The sequence below is a fragment of the Marmota monax genome, unplaced genomic scaffold (genome assembly GCF_021218885.2).
Source record: "Marmota monax isolate L192 unplaced genomic scaffold, Marmota_monax_Labrador192_F-V1.1 WCK01_AAM20220418_F8-fsc00025, whole genome shotgun sequence".
NCBI classification, from domain to species: domain Eukaryota; kingdom Metazoa; phylum Chordata; class Mammalia; order Rodentia; family Sciuridae; genus Marmota; species Marmota monax.
The window spans coordinates 5,914,560-5,929,220 of NW_026691950.1; the positions used below are offsets into that span (position 1 = coordinate 5,914,560).

At 34.8% G+C, this 14,661-nt stretch overlaps 1 protein-coding gene across 1 annotated transcript in view; it reads right to left on the reverse strand.

Annotated features, from left to right (window-relative positions):
* The window catches only part of Yipf7 (Yip1 domain family member 7), a 48,120-nt gene that overhangs the window by 31,651 nt on the left and 1,808 nt on the right, over window positions 1-14,661 (reverse strand). Inside the window, 1 exon segment of the mRNA XM_058583029.1 lies at window positions 628-744. Within this exon segment, the coding sequence (XP_058439012.1) occupies window positions 628-744 (117 nt within the window).

The window sequence follows — 14,661 nt, forward strand, 5'->3', positions numbered from 1 at the left end:
ATGAGTAAAGGCAAATACTTAATTCTTAATAATTGTTTTATTTTCAGTTCAAGTTCAAATTTTATCTCAAATAATGAATACATTGTGAAATATATTCATGATGATTCCATCATAGCATTTTTCCTACTATCTGTATATTACAAATGCATATTTAATTACCCAACTCCCAAAAATAAAATCTCAAATTTTGTGAGGGAAGACGACGGATTCCATTGTAAACCCTTATCTTTGGTTTGTAATAGTCTTAATTTCAGACACAAAGTAAAACACTTAAAATTTTATTAAATTAGATGAAATCTATTTTGCAAGCAGTGTCTTGAAAAAGATCAGGTAAAAGGAATAAGCACTTGCCTAGTGCTTGCATTCAGGTGCCCTCTTAAGTGCTAGTTTAAAAACAATAGAGAGAGAAGATATTAACTTGGCATGGATTCCAAGTGAAAAGGGGCATTCACAGAAAATTGGATTAATTTCTCTGCCCTTTCCTATTATTTCAATGTGGGTACTTTACTGAGATATGGTAAGGAGAAGCTTGTCTTCTCCCAAAGAAATTCTTCTACTTGAAATCCCTTGTTATCATATGAACAATTCTCAAAATGGGTGTATACTGACTTAATATAAAATACTTACTCTCTTGATCCATAAAGATTTCCATAGGCATTAGAATCATTATAACTTTGCTCCTGATTATCAATGGTATAATTAGATTGGTAAAAGTCAGTGTCAAATTGTCCCAGGTTTGACATCCTAAAAAATAAGGAGTTTTTTAAGTTCATGAATTCATAAGTTTTTGAGACACTTACATGATGATATAATTATGGCCAAATTCCTATCAAAAGGTATTCTTTGGAAGAGGAAATTAAGTATTGTGAAAAGAATTATGGAACTAAATGCTAGAAAGTCATTTACAAAATGTGTTACTTTGAACTACTTTTTCTGGAGTTTTAATATCTTCAGGTTGTGACTTTTGACTAAATTGACTTTTGTTGGCCTAAAAGAACTAACATTCTTCCCCAAATATCCTATTTTTAGTAGTTTAAGAGAAAAAGCTTAAAACTCGGTACACATCTGAAAAGTGTTCTCTTAAGCAGTGTCAGTTTTTCACTTAAAATACACACACACACACACACACCAAAGTCAGAAAGTAAATAGCTGAAAATAATATTGAGACTGAGTTTGATTTTCCTAGAGACTTACAGTTTGCCAACAGCCTCTCTTTTCTCCAGAGTAAAAACAAAACTCTACAAACCTACTTCCTAATTCTTAGATGTTGTACGTGGGCTTCTCACTGAGTCAGAGGGAGGAAGGCACAATACTAGTAATGGAATGGATTTTTTTTTTTCCTACATTCTCTCTACATTGTTTCTACTCACTTCTTGGAGTGAAGAGGAATGCATGACTTTGACTTAGATCTCAAGGACAGAATTACCAGGTAAAAGAAAAAATGAAGAGGAGAAAGAGGTGGTGGAAAAAGAAGCTGTTAGAAAGTAATAGTAACTCTAAATAAAAATTAGAGACTAGAGACTTTTTTAGTTGAACAGATATGATTCTTCAACTCAACATATTAATCTTTATTTTTATTTAATAAACTTCTTGTTTTAAATAAGTAAATTTATAAGTCAAAAGCAGTTATTCATATAATTATAACCATTTATGGAATACTACCTATAATAAATTTAAAATGAAATTGCATAAGCAGCATTGACTTTAAGAGCTTCATTAATAAAAAAACAAATTCAAGTAGCAATTGTTAAATATATCAAATTTTTTAGTTCAGTAAAAATACAGAAAGTTTTTCTAAAATTAGATGCAGCAATTTATACATTGATTTAATAAATCAAGAATTTTCATTAAGAATGTGTATAAAAGTATAGGTATGAATTATATGAACTAAAATCAGGACTTAGAAATAAATCTTTTAACTACTTACAATATAAATAACTTAAAATTTCTTGTGTTATAACCATATCAGTCATAAAAACATGTTGTTATGAAGCATGGAAAGTAATTTCATTTGAGAAAATACTGAGTTTTTACAGCATGCAAATCTTTATGTAATGTACTAACTAGTGGTATTGGAGATCTTACATAACCCAGCTTCATATTTTATTTAAATGCCAAGTCTTTTAAAAGGATCAGTAATATCAGGCACATACCTCTATTTTGTATCTGGTGTCTGTATTTTATGTGGAAAGATCTTCCAACAAATGTAACTTTACTTGATAAATTTAAAGCAAATCAGTTGGTGAAAAGATGACGAACTGGCTATATATAAAGTTTCTAAATTTGTACTCTGACACTCTCAACAGATGCTACAGCCAAAAAAAAAAAAAATCCTGCCAATATCCAGTATCATATAACACTTTTTAGGGTTTACAAACACCATAAACAGCATACAGACATAAATTTGATAATGTGGAAAAGTAGATTCAGTTTCCTAGTGTGGGGTGAAGTTGTTTCTTTGAGGCAAGCCGTGGAAACCAACAGACTCAATGCTTCTTCTAAGTCTGTGATATTCAATCTAGATAAAAGTTCCTAATAATATGCAGCAAAAACCAAAATAAAAATGGGGGAGGACTTCAATTTTATCTATACCTAAAATGTTCAATTTATGTGAACAACATTCAGAAGGACTACTATGGTCTAATTTTTTTTTCCTGATTCTTACTCTTCATCAGAGGTCAAGAAAAATATACTAATATGATTCAGTGTTTTCCATGCGAGGCATGTTCTATCCCATTTTCAAGACATCTCTAAGCATTGGAAGCTTTTCAACTCTTCCCTATAGCAGGTAGCTGCCTGAACTAGCTCTCTATCACCGAGTCACTAACAAAAGAGGTTTCTGGTTCTGACTCAGATAACCTGGCTAATCCTCTCAATTCTATCTGGATCTATTTTTTTTTTTTTTGTACTTGATACCAACCTCATAGGTGGAGGTCAAGTACTCCGGTGGTCTTTTATGCTAATTCTCCTTTTTTAAACTTGGGACTTCTCATGTATCCAAATTCCAGTAACTGAAATTTTTTGTTCAAGGGCAGATAATTTGACATTTAGGAATTCTCAGCAGAAACCAAGACAGAATGTCAGAGTAATTTTTTTTCTACATTGTTTAAAAGCATTTAGAATTTGAATTTCTTTAAACAGAGCTGCTTTTTCTAGGTCACCAGTCAAGTAACAGTGGGTCACACACCTTAACCTACCACTGAGCACCAGACTCTATTCTTGATGCTTGGTTACAAACTAAACAGACTGGTACTTAAAGATATATATTTTAATATTGATTATACCATATCTATAACTAATAACTATGACCACTTAGGCATTGTTGTATAAACTTTAGATTTTGGTCATTATAGTTTTTGTAATACTCTTCAGAGGTATTGTCATCTCATTTACAGAAAGAGAAATAGAGATTAAATAACTTGCACAAGGCCATGAGCTAGTGGGTAAAAGAGTCAATTAGCAGGCTGAGTTCAACACTTTACTACACCAAATAATTTTATAATAACCTTGTAGAATGGATCATCAGATTGTTACAGGTGTTATGATTTAGGTGTCCCCCAAAAGCTCATCTGTGAGATGATGCAAGAAAGTTTAGAGATGAAATGATGGGTTATGAGAGCATTAACCTGATCAATGTGTCAATCCCCTGATAAGGATTAACTAAGTGTAACTGAAAGCAAGTAGGGTGTGTCTCGATGAAGTGGGTCAATGGGGACATGGGTTTGAAGCATATGTTTCATATCTGGTCAGTAGAGTGTCTGTCTTTGCTTCCTGGTGCCATGTCCCCTGTTCCTCTGCCATACATTTCCATCATGATGCTCTTGCCTCTAGCTTCAAGGAGTGGAGTTGGCCATCTATGGACTAAGACCTCTCAAACTGTGAGCCCCCAAATAAATTATTCCTCCTCTAGAATTGTTCTTATTAGGTCTTTTGGTAATAGTAGCAAAAAAGTTGACTAAAACATTTGATGAAAGACAGAGTTTAGATGAAATTTATATATATTCATGGTGTCATCAATTGATTATTTTATTTATTTAAGCAATTATTTTGGATTTCTGGATGACCAAAAAGACTGAATATGAATATCAAAATTCTCACCTGTATAAAGATCACCAAGTTCTACTCAGAAACACATTTTCCTTTTCTCTCCTCTCTCTAGAAATACAAAAGGTTAAGAAAGCCCTTTATTACCTAGATATTATTTATGATATGGACTAAATCCACTAGGTACCACTCAGTAAAGATGAACAAATGGCTTGGCTATATTTTCTTTAGCAATTAAGGGCAAAAAATCTTTCTCAATGCTCTGTTATATCTTTTTGTTTCAATATTACAATATTGTTACTTCATAATCTTTGGGGTTTTATCATTATTACAATTTTTTCAAGGTATTTCAAGTCCGATTTTAATTTTATTCTTATCAGTGAGTGAAAGTGGTTATGGTAGATTGAGGAAAACAGTAAGATAGAGTACATATTTCAATATTATTGTTAGTATGCATGGGCTGTTGTTGGCCATGATGGAAAAAACATTTTTCCTACTGCAAATGCATCATTCTTATCAATAATTTTCTTCTAGATTTTAATAACAGATTGACTCCATTTCATATTCTATTTGATAAAACAACAGCTCTATTTCCTTTAAGTATGAGAAACACAACTACTTAGCTTAGAGCTTTAATTTCAAGTGTCTTGATATAAGGGTGCTCTTTCAAGGAAAACTCTCTGCTTTGTAGTCTTTATATTTTCACTCCCTGGAAAGAAGTGTATAGAGAAACAAAAATTTTCAGAGAAACAAAAATTTTAAATATAGTTTAATTTTCTTTAATTAAAAAAATCTGCTTTAAAATCTACAAAGCTAGAATGTTTTCTCACAATTTCCAGAAAAATAACCTACGAGGGTTAGAAAGAGACAAATACACCAAAATCTGAAAAACTAATGATTAAGGGTCAATCTGTTATCAGCATCTAGGGGAAAATTCTTGATAAGAATGATGCATTTGTAGTAGAAAAATGATTTTTCCATCATGGCCAACAACAGCCCATTCATATGAAAGGAAGAAAATTCCTGAGATGACAGAGATTCATCTTTTGCTAAATAGAAGAGCAGCTATCAACCCTACTGTAAGGACATGGAGTTGGGAATCAAAGCAGAAGTATTTTACCAGAAGCATTCTACCTCTGATTTACATCCGCAGTCTTATCCTATTTTATTTTGTGACAAGATCTTGTTAAGTTGTCAAAGCTGGCCCAGTATCTGTGATCATCTTCCCTTAGAGTTTTATTCAGCTTCCCCTCCCCTCTCCCGCTGGGACCAAAACAACATGACCAGGACAATTATAGGAGGAAAAGTTTATTTGGAGTTCAGTTTCAGAGGTCTCAGTCCATAGACAGCTGGCTCCATTGCTCTGGGCCAAGATGAAGCAGAACATCATGGTGGAAGATCGTGGTGGAGTAAAACTGGTCAGGACATGGCATCAGGAAGCAGAGAGAGCGAGCTCCACTCTTCAGGGAAAAATACGTAGCCAAAGAAATGCTCCTGTTGACCTACCTCTATTAGCCACACCCTACCTGCCTATAGTTACAACCCAGTTAATCCCTAACAAGGGATTTATGCACTGATTAGTTTGGAGCTGTCACAACCCAATCATTTAACCTCTCAGCTTTCTTGCATTGTCTCACACATGAGCTTTTTTGGGAATACCATACATTGAAACCATAATGCTCAGGCTTCAGAGTTGCTGGGATTACAGGTGAACACCAACTCTGGAATTACAGGTGAGCACAACTGCATCTGGGAAAAAGTGTTATATTCTTGTGACCCTGGTGGAAGCTTTTTTTTTTTTTTAACACATATATTTTTTAGTTGTAGGCGAACATAATATCTTCCTTTATTTTATTTGTTTATTTTTATGTGGTTCCGGGGATCAAAACCAATGCCTCACACATGATAGGCAAGCTCTTTACCACAATCCAGGCCCTGGCAGAAGCTTTTGATGGGAGACTTACTTGTGAAGCAAAGCTGTTCATGTGCTGCCAACATTTCTGGAAAAACATTGTATTACACGGTGAAATGGAAGGCAAGCTACAGTGTTTCTTTTGCATAAAGCCTCCAGGGTCGTTTTTTTTGTTTTGTTTTTTTTTTTTTACATTTATTTTCCTCACATTCTTAGTACAATTTATAAATGTTTATTTCTGATATTATTTATTCAGATGTGACAATTCCCTTCATGGGATAAAAAATAAGTAAGTTTTACAACTGACAAGGAAAAATAACCCTAAGGGAAATGATGCTCCCAGGGGTAGCTCACTTTCACGTAAATTAATACTAATGTGAGGTGTTGAATAAGTCTAAAACTAATAATATAAATTAGAGGAAATAGAAGAAGAAAAATTAAACAGCATTATATAAATAATGATTCACATAAAAAGCAAAACATGTCAGAGAAGCGAAAAAGTAAAACCTGTAAGAAGTATATGCTAAAGAGATTTAGGGGAACTTTTTTGTTTGTTTTTGTTTATTTCAGTGCTGGGGAGTGAACACAGTACCTCACACTTGCTAGGCAAGCACTATATCACTGAGTTATGCTCCCAGCCCTTAAGGTAATTTTTTAATAAGACAAATGAAGCCACAAGAAAAGTAATTCCCTCAAGAAATAAAGATTCATATTCCTTGGCATTTGAGCACTTAAAAATGTATTCTCCAAGACTACTTATGAGTCCTTTTATCCTAGTAATGGATATTTGTTACTACTCAACATCCAACTTGCCTTATCATTTCCTGCCAGCACTGTGTTTCCTTTGGAGAACATTGCTGACATTGTCTAAGAGCCATGTGGTTTGGATCAGAATGACTTATTCCTTAGTACCAGTAGTAGATCTAAATCCTCATCTAAGAAAAGCTTGTTTTCATTGGCTGTGAGAACTGATACTTTCTCCCAGAATTTGAAAAAAAAAAAAAAAAAACAACTAAAAACACAACATTTCAATTGGTTACAACATACATTTTTTTTTAAGTTTATGGTCATACATAGTAGTTGGGTTCATCCCAAGAAAATCATATATGCATGGAAATTGATTTCAGTTCATGATTCCTCCTTCTCTCCCTCCTCCTTTTCCCTTCCATCCTCCCTCCCCTCTCCCATTCTCTTTACAGCATTTATTTTTAAGTACATAAATATAGGAATACACTAAAATATAGTTAGGCAGAGCCAAGGGATTATCGGATAAAAATCACACATTGCAGTGTTCCCCAAGGTCCCCTTGCTTTTGCTCTTGTCCTTACTGAGAAACATAGAGTGTGTTGATCACTCTGTCACCAGCCAGCTACATGCTTTCTCCAGCAGGCTTAAACCCAATCCCTGAACATTCCCAGGCATTGATAAAGGCCAGTTAGGTTATTGTCCAAAACATAGCAAAATAGCTCCAGTCCTGAGCCAAATCCTTAATCCCTCTTATAAACTCCAAACAAAAATACCTCTCCTTGGGAACACCTAGTCAGAGCATCCCTTCTCAATGTCCAACCAAGGATATGCTGCACTCTGCAATAAGTTTTCTAATAAATGCTTTGAAGTGATCATCCTGGAGTACAGTGTTTCTTTCTTTGGAATCTCGACTGGCCCCTATCTGGGAATAGTTTGGGGGTACTCTCTTTATGGGAATTCCATTCTTGCCACTTTGGGGGCCATTCTAGCTAAGGATTTGGCCAGAATCAAACATGTATTAAAATCCATATAAAATTAAATATATCTTTATAGCAAAAATTCATCAAAAGTTCCAATGAAGTACTAATCTTTAGTGAAATATACATGTTCCCTGACATAGCTTCCTGAAGAAAATAGAGCTTTGAGAGGTTTATTAGTGAAGACATTTGTTTCCAAATATATGACCATCCAAAAAGCACACCCATTGTCTGGCATCGTTGTGGGTTTATGTAAGTTATCTGATTCATGAAAAGAATAGCTTAGTCACCAGTGTGTAATATGGTGAATGGAAAGCATTTCATTAAACTGGAGCATCAAATAGGTTTTGCACACCCCAAACATCAAAAGAAAGAACTTTCAATTATTGCTAAATTTAAGAATCATAAGAGTCACTGAAGAATATGTGAATAATCACCTTTGGTCTTTTAAAATATTTTTACTGATGAATTGCAATTTAATATTACAGTAACTTCAGAATGATGTATTCTTACCTCCACACAGAATGATTTGTACTATTTCATTCCTTGTACCTGTTCTTTCTCTCCTCTTCTCCCTTTCCCTAATCTCCACCCTCTACTTTACTGGTCTCCCTTCTATTTTCATGAGATCTCTCCTTTTTCTGTTTTATCTCTAGCTTACACATATAAGAGAAAATATATGACTATTGACTTTCTAAATAAGGCTTATTTCTCTTAGCATGATGTATTCTAGATTTTGGTTTTAGAATAATATCTCATGAAGCTAGAAAGTGGTTGAATTAATCTTCACCTAACTGCCACAGGAGTCTCAAAAGTAGAAAACAAAACACAATTCTGCCTCTTATCTTCTAGTACTACTTACTTTTTTAGACAATAGCTGATGGCTGTCATGAATAGAAATCAGAGGCTAGTTGTTACATTTAACACGTGAACTAGGAGAGCCTCTTTTTTATTTTCCTATGCCTTTGTATGTTTGGTAACTGCCTCTTTGACACTCCATATCCTTTTAAAGGCAGTTTAATTTTACCTTCTAATTAAATTCAGTTCTTTAGCTGCACTATCACTGTCCCTGTGTAGGCTGTCATTGTTATCTCTTGGAACTAGTTTATTTCTTGTCACCAGGCAGCTTTTAAAATGATCTACATGAAACATAAATTTACTCTGCTGCTTCCTGCTTAAAATCTCTTTAACCTTGCAGTGGGTACGGTTACTAGCAACATGAAATCCAAGCTCCTATTCACATGGCCATCTCCTAATTCGTTTTCCAACTTCATTTCTTGCAAAACTTCTTGTAATCTAGAAGAGTCTGCCGTGCCCTGCACATGTTATGCATTTGCTTACATAGGAACTTCCATGTGGAATACCATCCCCCATTTCATGTTCAGACTGAACATGAGACTCATCCTTTAAAACTCAAATTAGAGGTTTAAATAACTGTTCAATGAATTAATTTTGAAATTTGCAAGACAGTGTTTAAATGCCATTTTGCTATAAGCTATATGTATGAATGTGGGTAAGTTATTTAACTTGCCCAAGCTTGGAAAAATCCATGGTAGCTCACAGGCTGATGATGGGAATCATCTGAAGACTTGGTCACTTACAATTAATGTGTATCATCTTAGCAAAGAGGATAAAATTAACATCACTAGTCAATTGACTTTAACCTAATATGCAAGTTTTTTTAAAGCAGAGTTTTCTCTGGTTAGAGACAGAGGAAGAAGTCAGAGATACAAAGCACAAAGGACATTTGATGTTCCATAGTTGGCTTGAAGATGGAGAGGACTATGTATCAAGGAATATGGATAGCCTTTAGGACATGAGAGCTCCTCCCAACAGATAGCCAACAAGGAAATGGGAATCACTGTTTCCAATGGAATGGAATTCTGCCAGGGTTTTAGTTAGGTTTTTTTTTTTGTTTTGTTTTTTTTTTTTTCCCACTACAACAAAATACCCAAGGCAATAAACTTAGTAAAGAGAAAATGTTTACTTAGTTCATGGGTTGGGAGGTTCAAGTGCATGACACCTGCATCAGCTCATCTTATGGCGATGGTACATCACATCACAGTAGATAACAATGGTGGGAGTGTGTACAGGAGCAAGCAGGTCATTATATCTCAAGCGAGGAAAAAAAGAAAGAGATATGATTCCGAGTCCCTATCCCTTTCAAGGACAACCTCCTGAAGACCTGGAGGTCCATGAGGCTGTACCTACCAAAGCTTGTACCTCCTCCCAATAGCACCACCACAGGGAACAAGCCTTTAATCACAATGGACCCTTGGAGGACAAAAAATCATATTCAAACTATAGCAGCCAGCAACCCAAATGAACCTGGAAGTAGATTTAAAAAGGTCCATATCCTGGAATTCAGCCTTATGGAATACTATGCAGAGAATCCAGCTGAGCCATGCTGGACTTTTCCCTACTAATTTGTAGTATATTAGGTACTATATCCATGGCAGTTAGTTCCATAACAACAGAAAACTAATATGGTGGGTGTGTGGTCAGGTTATGCAGAGAGCATGTTGGGCAAGATATATTTCTGTGGTTATCTGAAAAAGATGTACCACAAGTTTTTATTGATATTTGTGGGCTTGTAATATTTTCACTTGAACCTAAATACTTTAAAAGTGGTTCCTATTAAAAATTCTTTGGACTAAGATTAATTTTAAGATAAGTTCACAAATCACTATAGATTTCAATGCAAATTCTTGGTTTGATTCATTTTTCAATTTCAGAAAGATGAGGTCCATTCAGGTTATTAACCACTATCAAGATTTATAGAGAAGGTTGTTGACATTAGCTGGGCTGGAGGTCAGCTCTTCATTAATTTTATGCAATGAGTTATGTCTCTCCCAAATGAAATGATAAAATCATAATCCCCAGTACTCCAGAATGTGACTTATGTGTATATAGGACTTTTACAGAGGTAACCAAGTTAAAATGAGGCCATTATGATTAGTCCTAACCCAATATTATTGATGTTATTATGAAAAGAGAAATTTTGGACACAGCCATGCAGACAGGAAAAGATGGTGGTGACTGACACTGGAAACATACCATGCGATGAAGGCAGAGATTGGAGTGATGCAGCTACAAGCCAAGGAATGCCAAAGATTTCCAGCAAATCACCAACAGATAGTGGAGAGGAATGGAACAAACTCTCCCTGCCCATTCTCAGAAAGAACTAACATTGCTGAAACCTTGACTATAGACTTCCAGCCTCCAGAACTCGTGAGTCAATAAATTTATGTTAGTTAAACCTTCATTTTGTTATGACAAACCCAGAAAACTAATATGGATTTTGGTAACAGGAAGGAAATAACAAATATCTGAAAATGTGGAAGTTTCTTTAGAATTAGGTCACACGGAGAGACTGTAAGAGTTTTGAGTTACAGAAAAGAAAATGTTTAGCTTTTCCTAGAGATTGTTGGTAGAAAATTAGATGTCAAAGGAGTCTGTTGCGGGAGGATTCAGAAAGAGGAGAGGTATAGAGAAAGTTTCTGTCATCTTAGATAATACACATTGTCAGGAAGAGAATTGTTGCAAAAATGTAAAGATGCTTCTGGTGATGTCAGGCCAAAGTGAGGAGCATGTTATTAGAAACTGGAGAAAAGATCATCAAATCAGTGCTATTAAGTGGCAGAAAATTTAGCTGAATTGTGTTCTATTGAGTGCATTGAACTTGGGTATTCAGCTGAAAATATCTGTAAGCAAATTATTGGAGGTGCAGCCTGGTTTCTTCTCCTTGACTACTATAAGTCCTGTGAAAGAGATTAAGAAGGAATTCTGCCTCAGCATCACAAAATAGACATCCTGCCTGAATTTCCCTGCAGATTTTGGATTTAAGATACAACATCAACTCTTATCTGAATTTTCAGCCTATCAGCCTGGGCTATAAACCTTGTATTTGCTGGCTCTAACACTGTGTGAGCCACTTACTTAAAATTTTCATTTTCAATATCTGTCTATATGGATACATATATGTGTGTGTATCTATATCTTATATAAGAGTCCTGAATGTATGAGAACCCAGTGTAATCAAGAAATATAATACATTTACGCTTCTGCTTTAGGAACTTTACTCTAGCAATGGTGTATAAAATGGCTTGAATAATAAAGTGGCTGTTGATTATATTTCTCTGGAGAACCCAAGTATAGATGCTTAGAGGAAATTTTTGAAAAATGTAAATGTATACCCATATAATCTATTATGTTCCCTTGAGGCCTGTTACTTCCATTTCACAAAAGGATACTATGGAGTATGTTGACTTTCTCTCCTATCAAAAATTTAATTTTCTATGCTCTGACTTCAAAAAGTCACCCAACATCACAGTTTTTGTTATCTTTTTACAGATGGCTTCCCAAACTGTAGCCCTGCACTTTTCCCCTTACTGGATATTAATGTGAATATTTAAATTTTACATTCTGTTAAATAGCAATGCTATTATCCAATCTATCAATGCTAAAAGAAAAATTCAGTTTTCCTGGACTCCTCCCTCTTTCCATATCAAATTAACCTTGTTATTTGTCTTCAAAATGTCTATTAATTTCCACTTCTCATTTTTTAAGTCATTGATTTATCCAGAACTTTGCTGTGTCTCACCTAGATTATTAAAATAGAAAATCCTTTTTTTCTCTTTTTCATCACTTCATTTTCTTATTAAATAAATTTTATACAATGTCAAAGAAAGCTTCCCCAAATGGCTTCTGCACAGGATGATGTTGTAATTCTAAGGTTCTTCATAGAATGACTCTGTTTTCCATATAAAATTCAAGTTATTTTCTCCTCCTCTTCACCAAATACTTTCTATTTGTGATATAAAACAGTTGGAAAAATCCCAATATATTTTCAAAATTAAAAAAAAGAAAAACCTAAAAGAAAACAATAGAAAATTTAAAAACCAGCTTTAAAAAAAATGAATTCTAAGTTGTAATTTACACTGTAGACACATGATGGCACCATTTTATGTGTGTAATAGAAGCACCAGCGATCCTTTAACACTGCACGGATATGCCTTGAGATTGTTACATGCTTTTAACAACTATAGTGATGTTATTGTAAAAACTCAATGGTATTGCTAGAGCTAGAGATGCTCCACAATACCAATAATCTTGAAACAGAAATTAGTAGTCATAAAATTGTCATTTATATGTTTTAATTTATCATTCCCTTTGTTATGGGCTAAATTGTGTTTCCAGTACTAAGGTGCATATGTTGAAGCCTGAGCCTGTAGTACCTCAGAATATGACTGTTTGACGATGGCGGTCTTTGAAGAGGTAATTAAGTTAAAATGTGGGCATTGACATTGGCCCTAATCAAATATGACTGGTGTCCTCATGAGAAGAGGAAGTTAGGGCACAGAAACATATAGAGGGAAGACCATGTGAGGACACAGCATAAAAGTGGAGAGCTACAAGCCAAGAAAAGAGGTTTCAGAAGACACCAACTGTGCAGACACCTTCACCTTGTATTTCCAGCCTCTGGAACCATGAGAAAATATACTTGTTATTTGAGCCACTCAGTTTGTGGTATTTTGTTATGACAGTCCCAGCAAAAACATCATTATTGTATAAAAACATAAATAAAAAAAAGTTTTGCATTGATTATATAAGAATGGAATCTCTCCCTAATATACATCGGTTCTTTGGGTGAAATGGGCCATGATTTATGATTTTTAAAATTAAATGAAGCCAGCATGATGGCACATGCCTATAATTCCAGAGGCTTGGGAGGCTAAGGCAGGGGGATCATGAATTCAAAGCCTCACCAAAAGCGAGGCACTAAACAACTCAGTGAAATCCTGTCTCTAAATTAAATACAAAAGATAGGGCTAGAAATATGGCACAGTGGTTGAGAGCCCTTTAGTTCAACCCACAGTATTAAAAAAAATAAAAATTAAATGAGTTCTTCAGAAATCCTTGCCTCAAAATATCACAGGCCTCAATTTTGACCATGATTCTCTGTCAACTCTTAGTCAATGTCTTATGATTGTACCCATTTGTTTCCTTGCTCAACAGAATGGAAACTAATGGAATGGTCTAGGATGTAGGTTCTAGAGCCAAACTGCTTGGGTTCATAGTCCTGCTTTATCACTGTGTGATTATCCAGTTATTTAAAATGCCTGGGCCACATTTTTCTTAGCTATCTGTGCAACGGAAATAATAAGATGCCTACACTAGAGGGCTCTGTAAGCCCTCTAAAATAGGGCTAGGAATAGAGAAAATGTGATGATGCTCTTGTCAATCCCTCTACACTATTAGGCTCCAGTTATTTTCCTGGGGATGGGCAACTACTTATCTTTCAATGCACAGAAGATTCTCAGAAAAATAAACGTGCGCTGCTAAAAATATTTCAGAGAGATGAGCCTTGATTTCTAACAATCTGGATTCAAATGTAGATTTTCCCATTTACCTATTGTATCAGTCCATTTTGTGTTGCAATAATGAATTACCTAAGGCTGAGTACTTTCTAAGTAAAAGAGGTTTACTTAACTCACAGTTCTTGAGGTATAAGAGGAGGTGCTGACAAGGGCTTTTAGTCAGACCTTTGTGGCTAACATCACACTGCAGGAGTGCATTTAAGAAAGGTCATGTGTGAGTAAGCAGGAAACAGATTTGCTCTTTTACAATAAACTGTACTCATGGCAACTAATCCATTCTTGGGATAACTACATTAATCCATTCTGAAGGTGATGCCCCATGGTCTAATCAACTCTTATTAAAGATCCCACCATTTCAATACTGTTATATTACAAACAAAGCTTCTGGGATATGAATCTTTAGAGGACACATTAAACCATATCAAAACCACAGCACCCATTATACATTTTCAAACAATTTGCTAAATTTCTCTGAGTTTCCTCAACCAGTACATTATTTGACACGGTGGTGCTCAGTATTTTTCTAATGAATCTATTTTTCAGTTGTAGGCTGGACATGTTAGCTTTGTAAGATACTGCAGTGCTAAAAGTGTGAGACTAA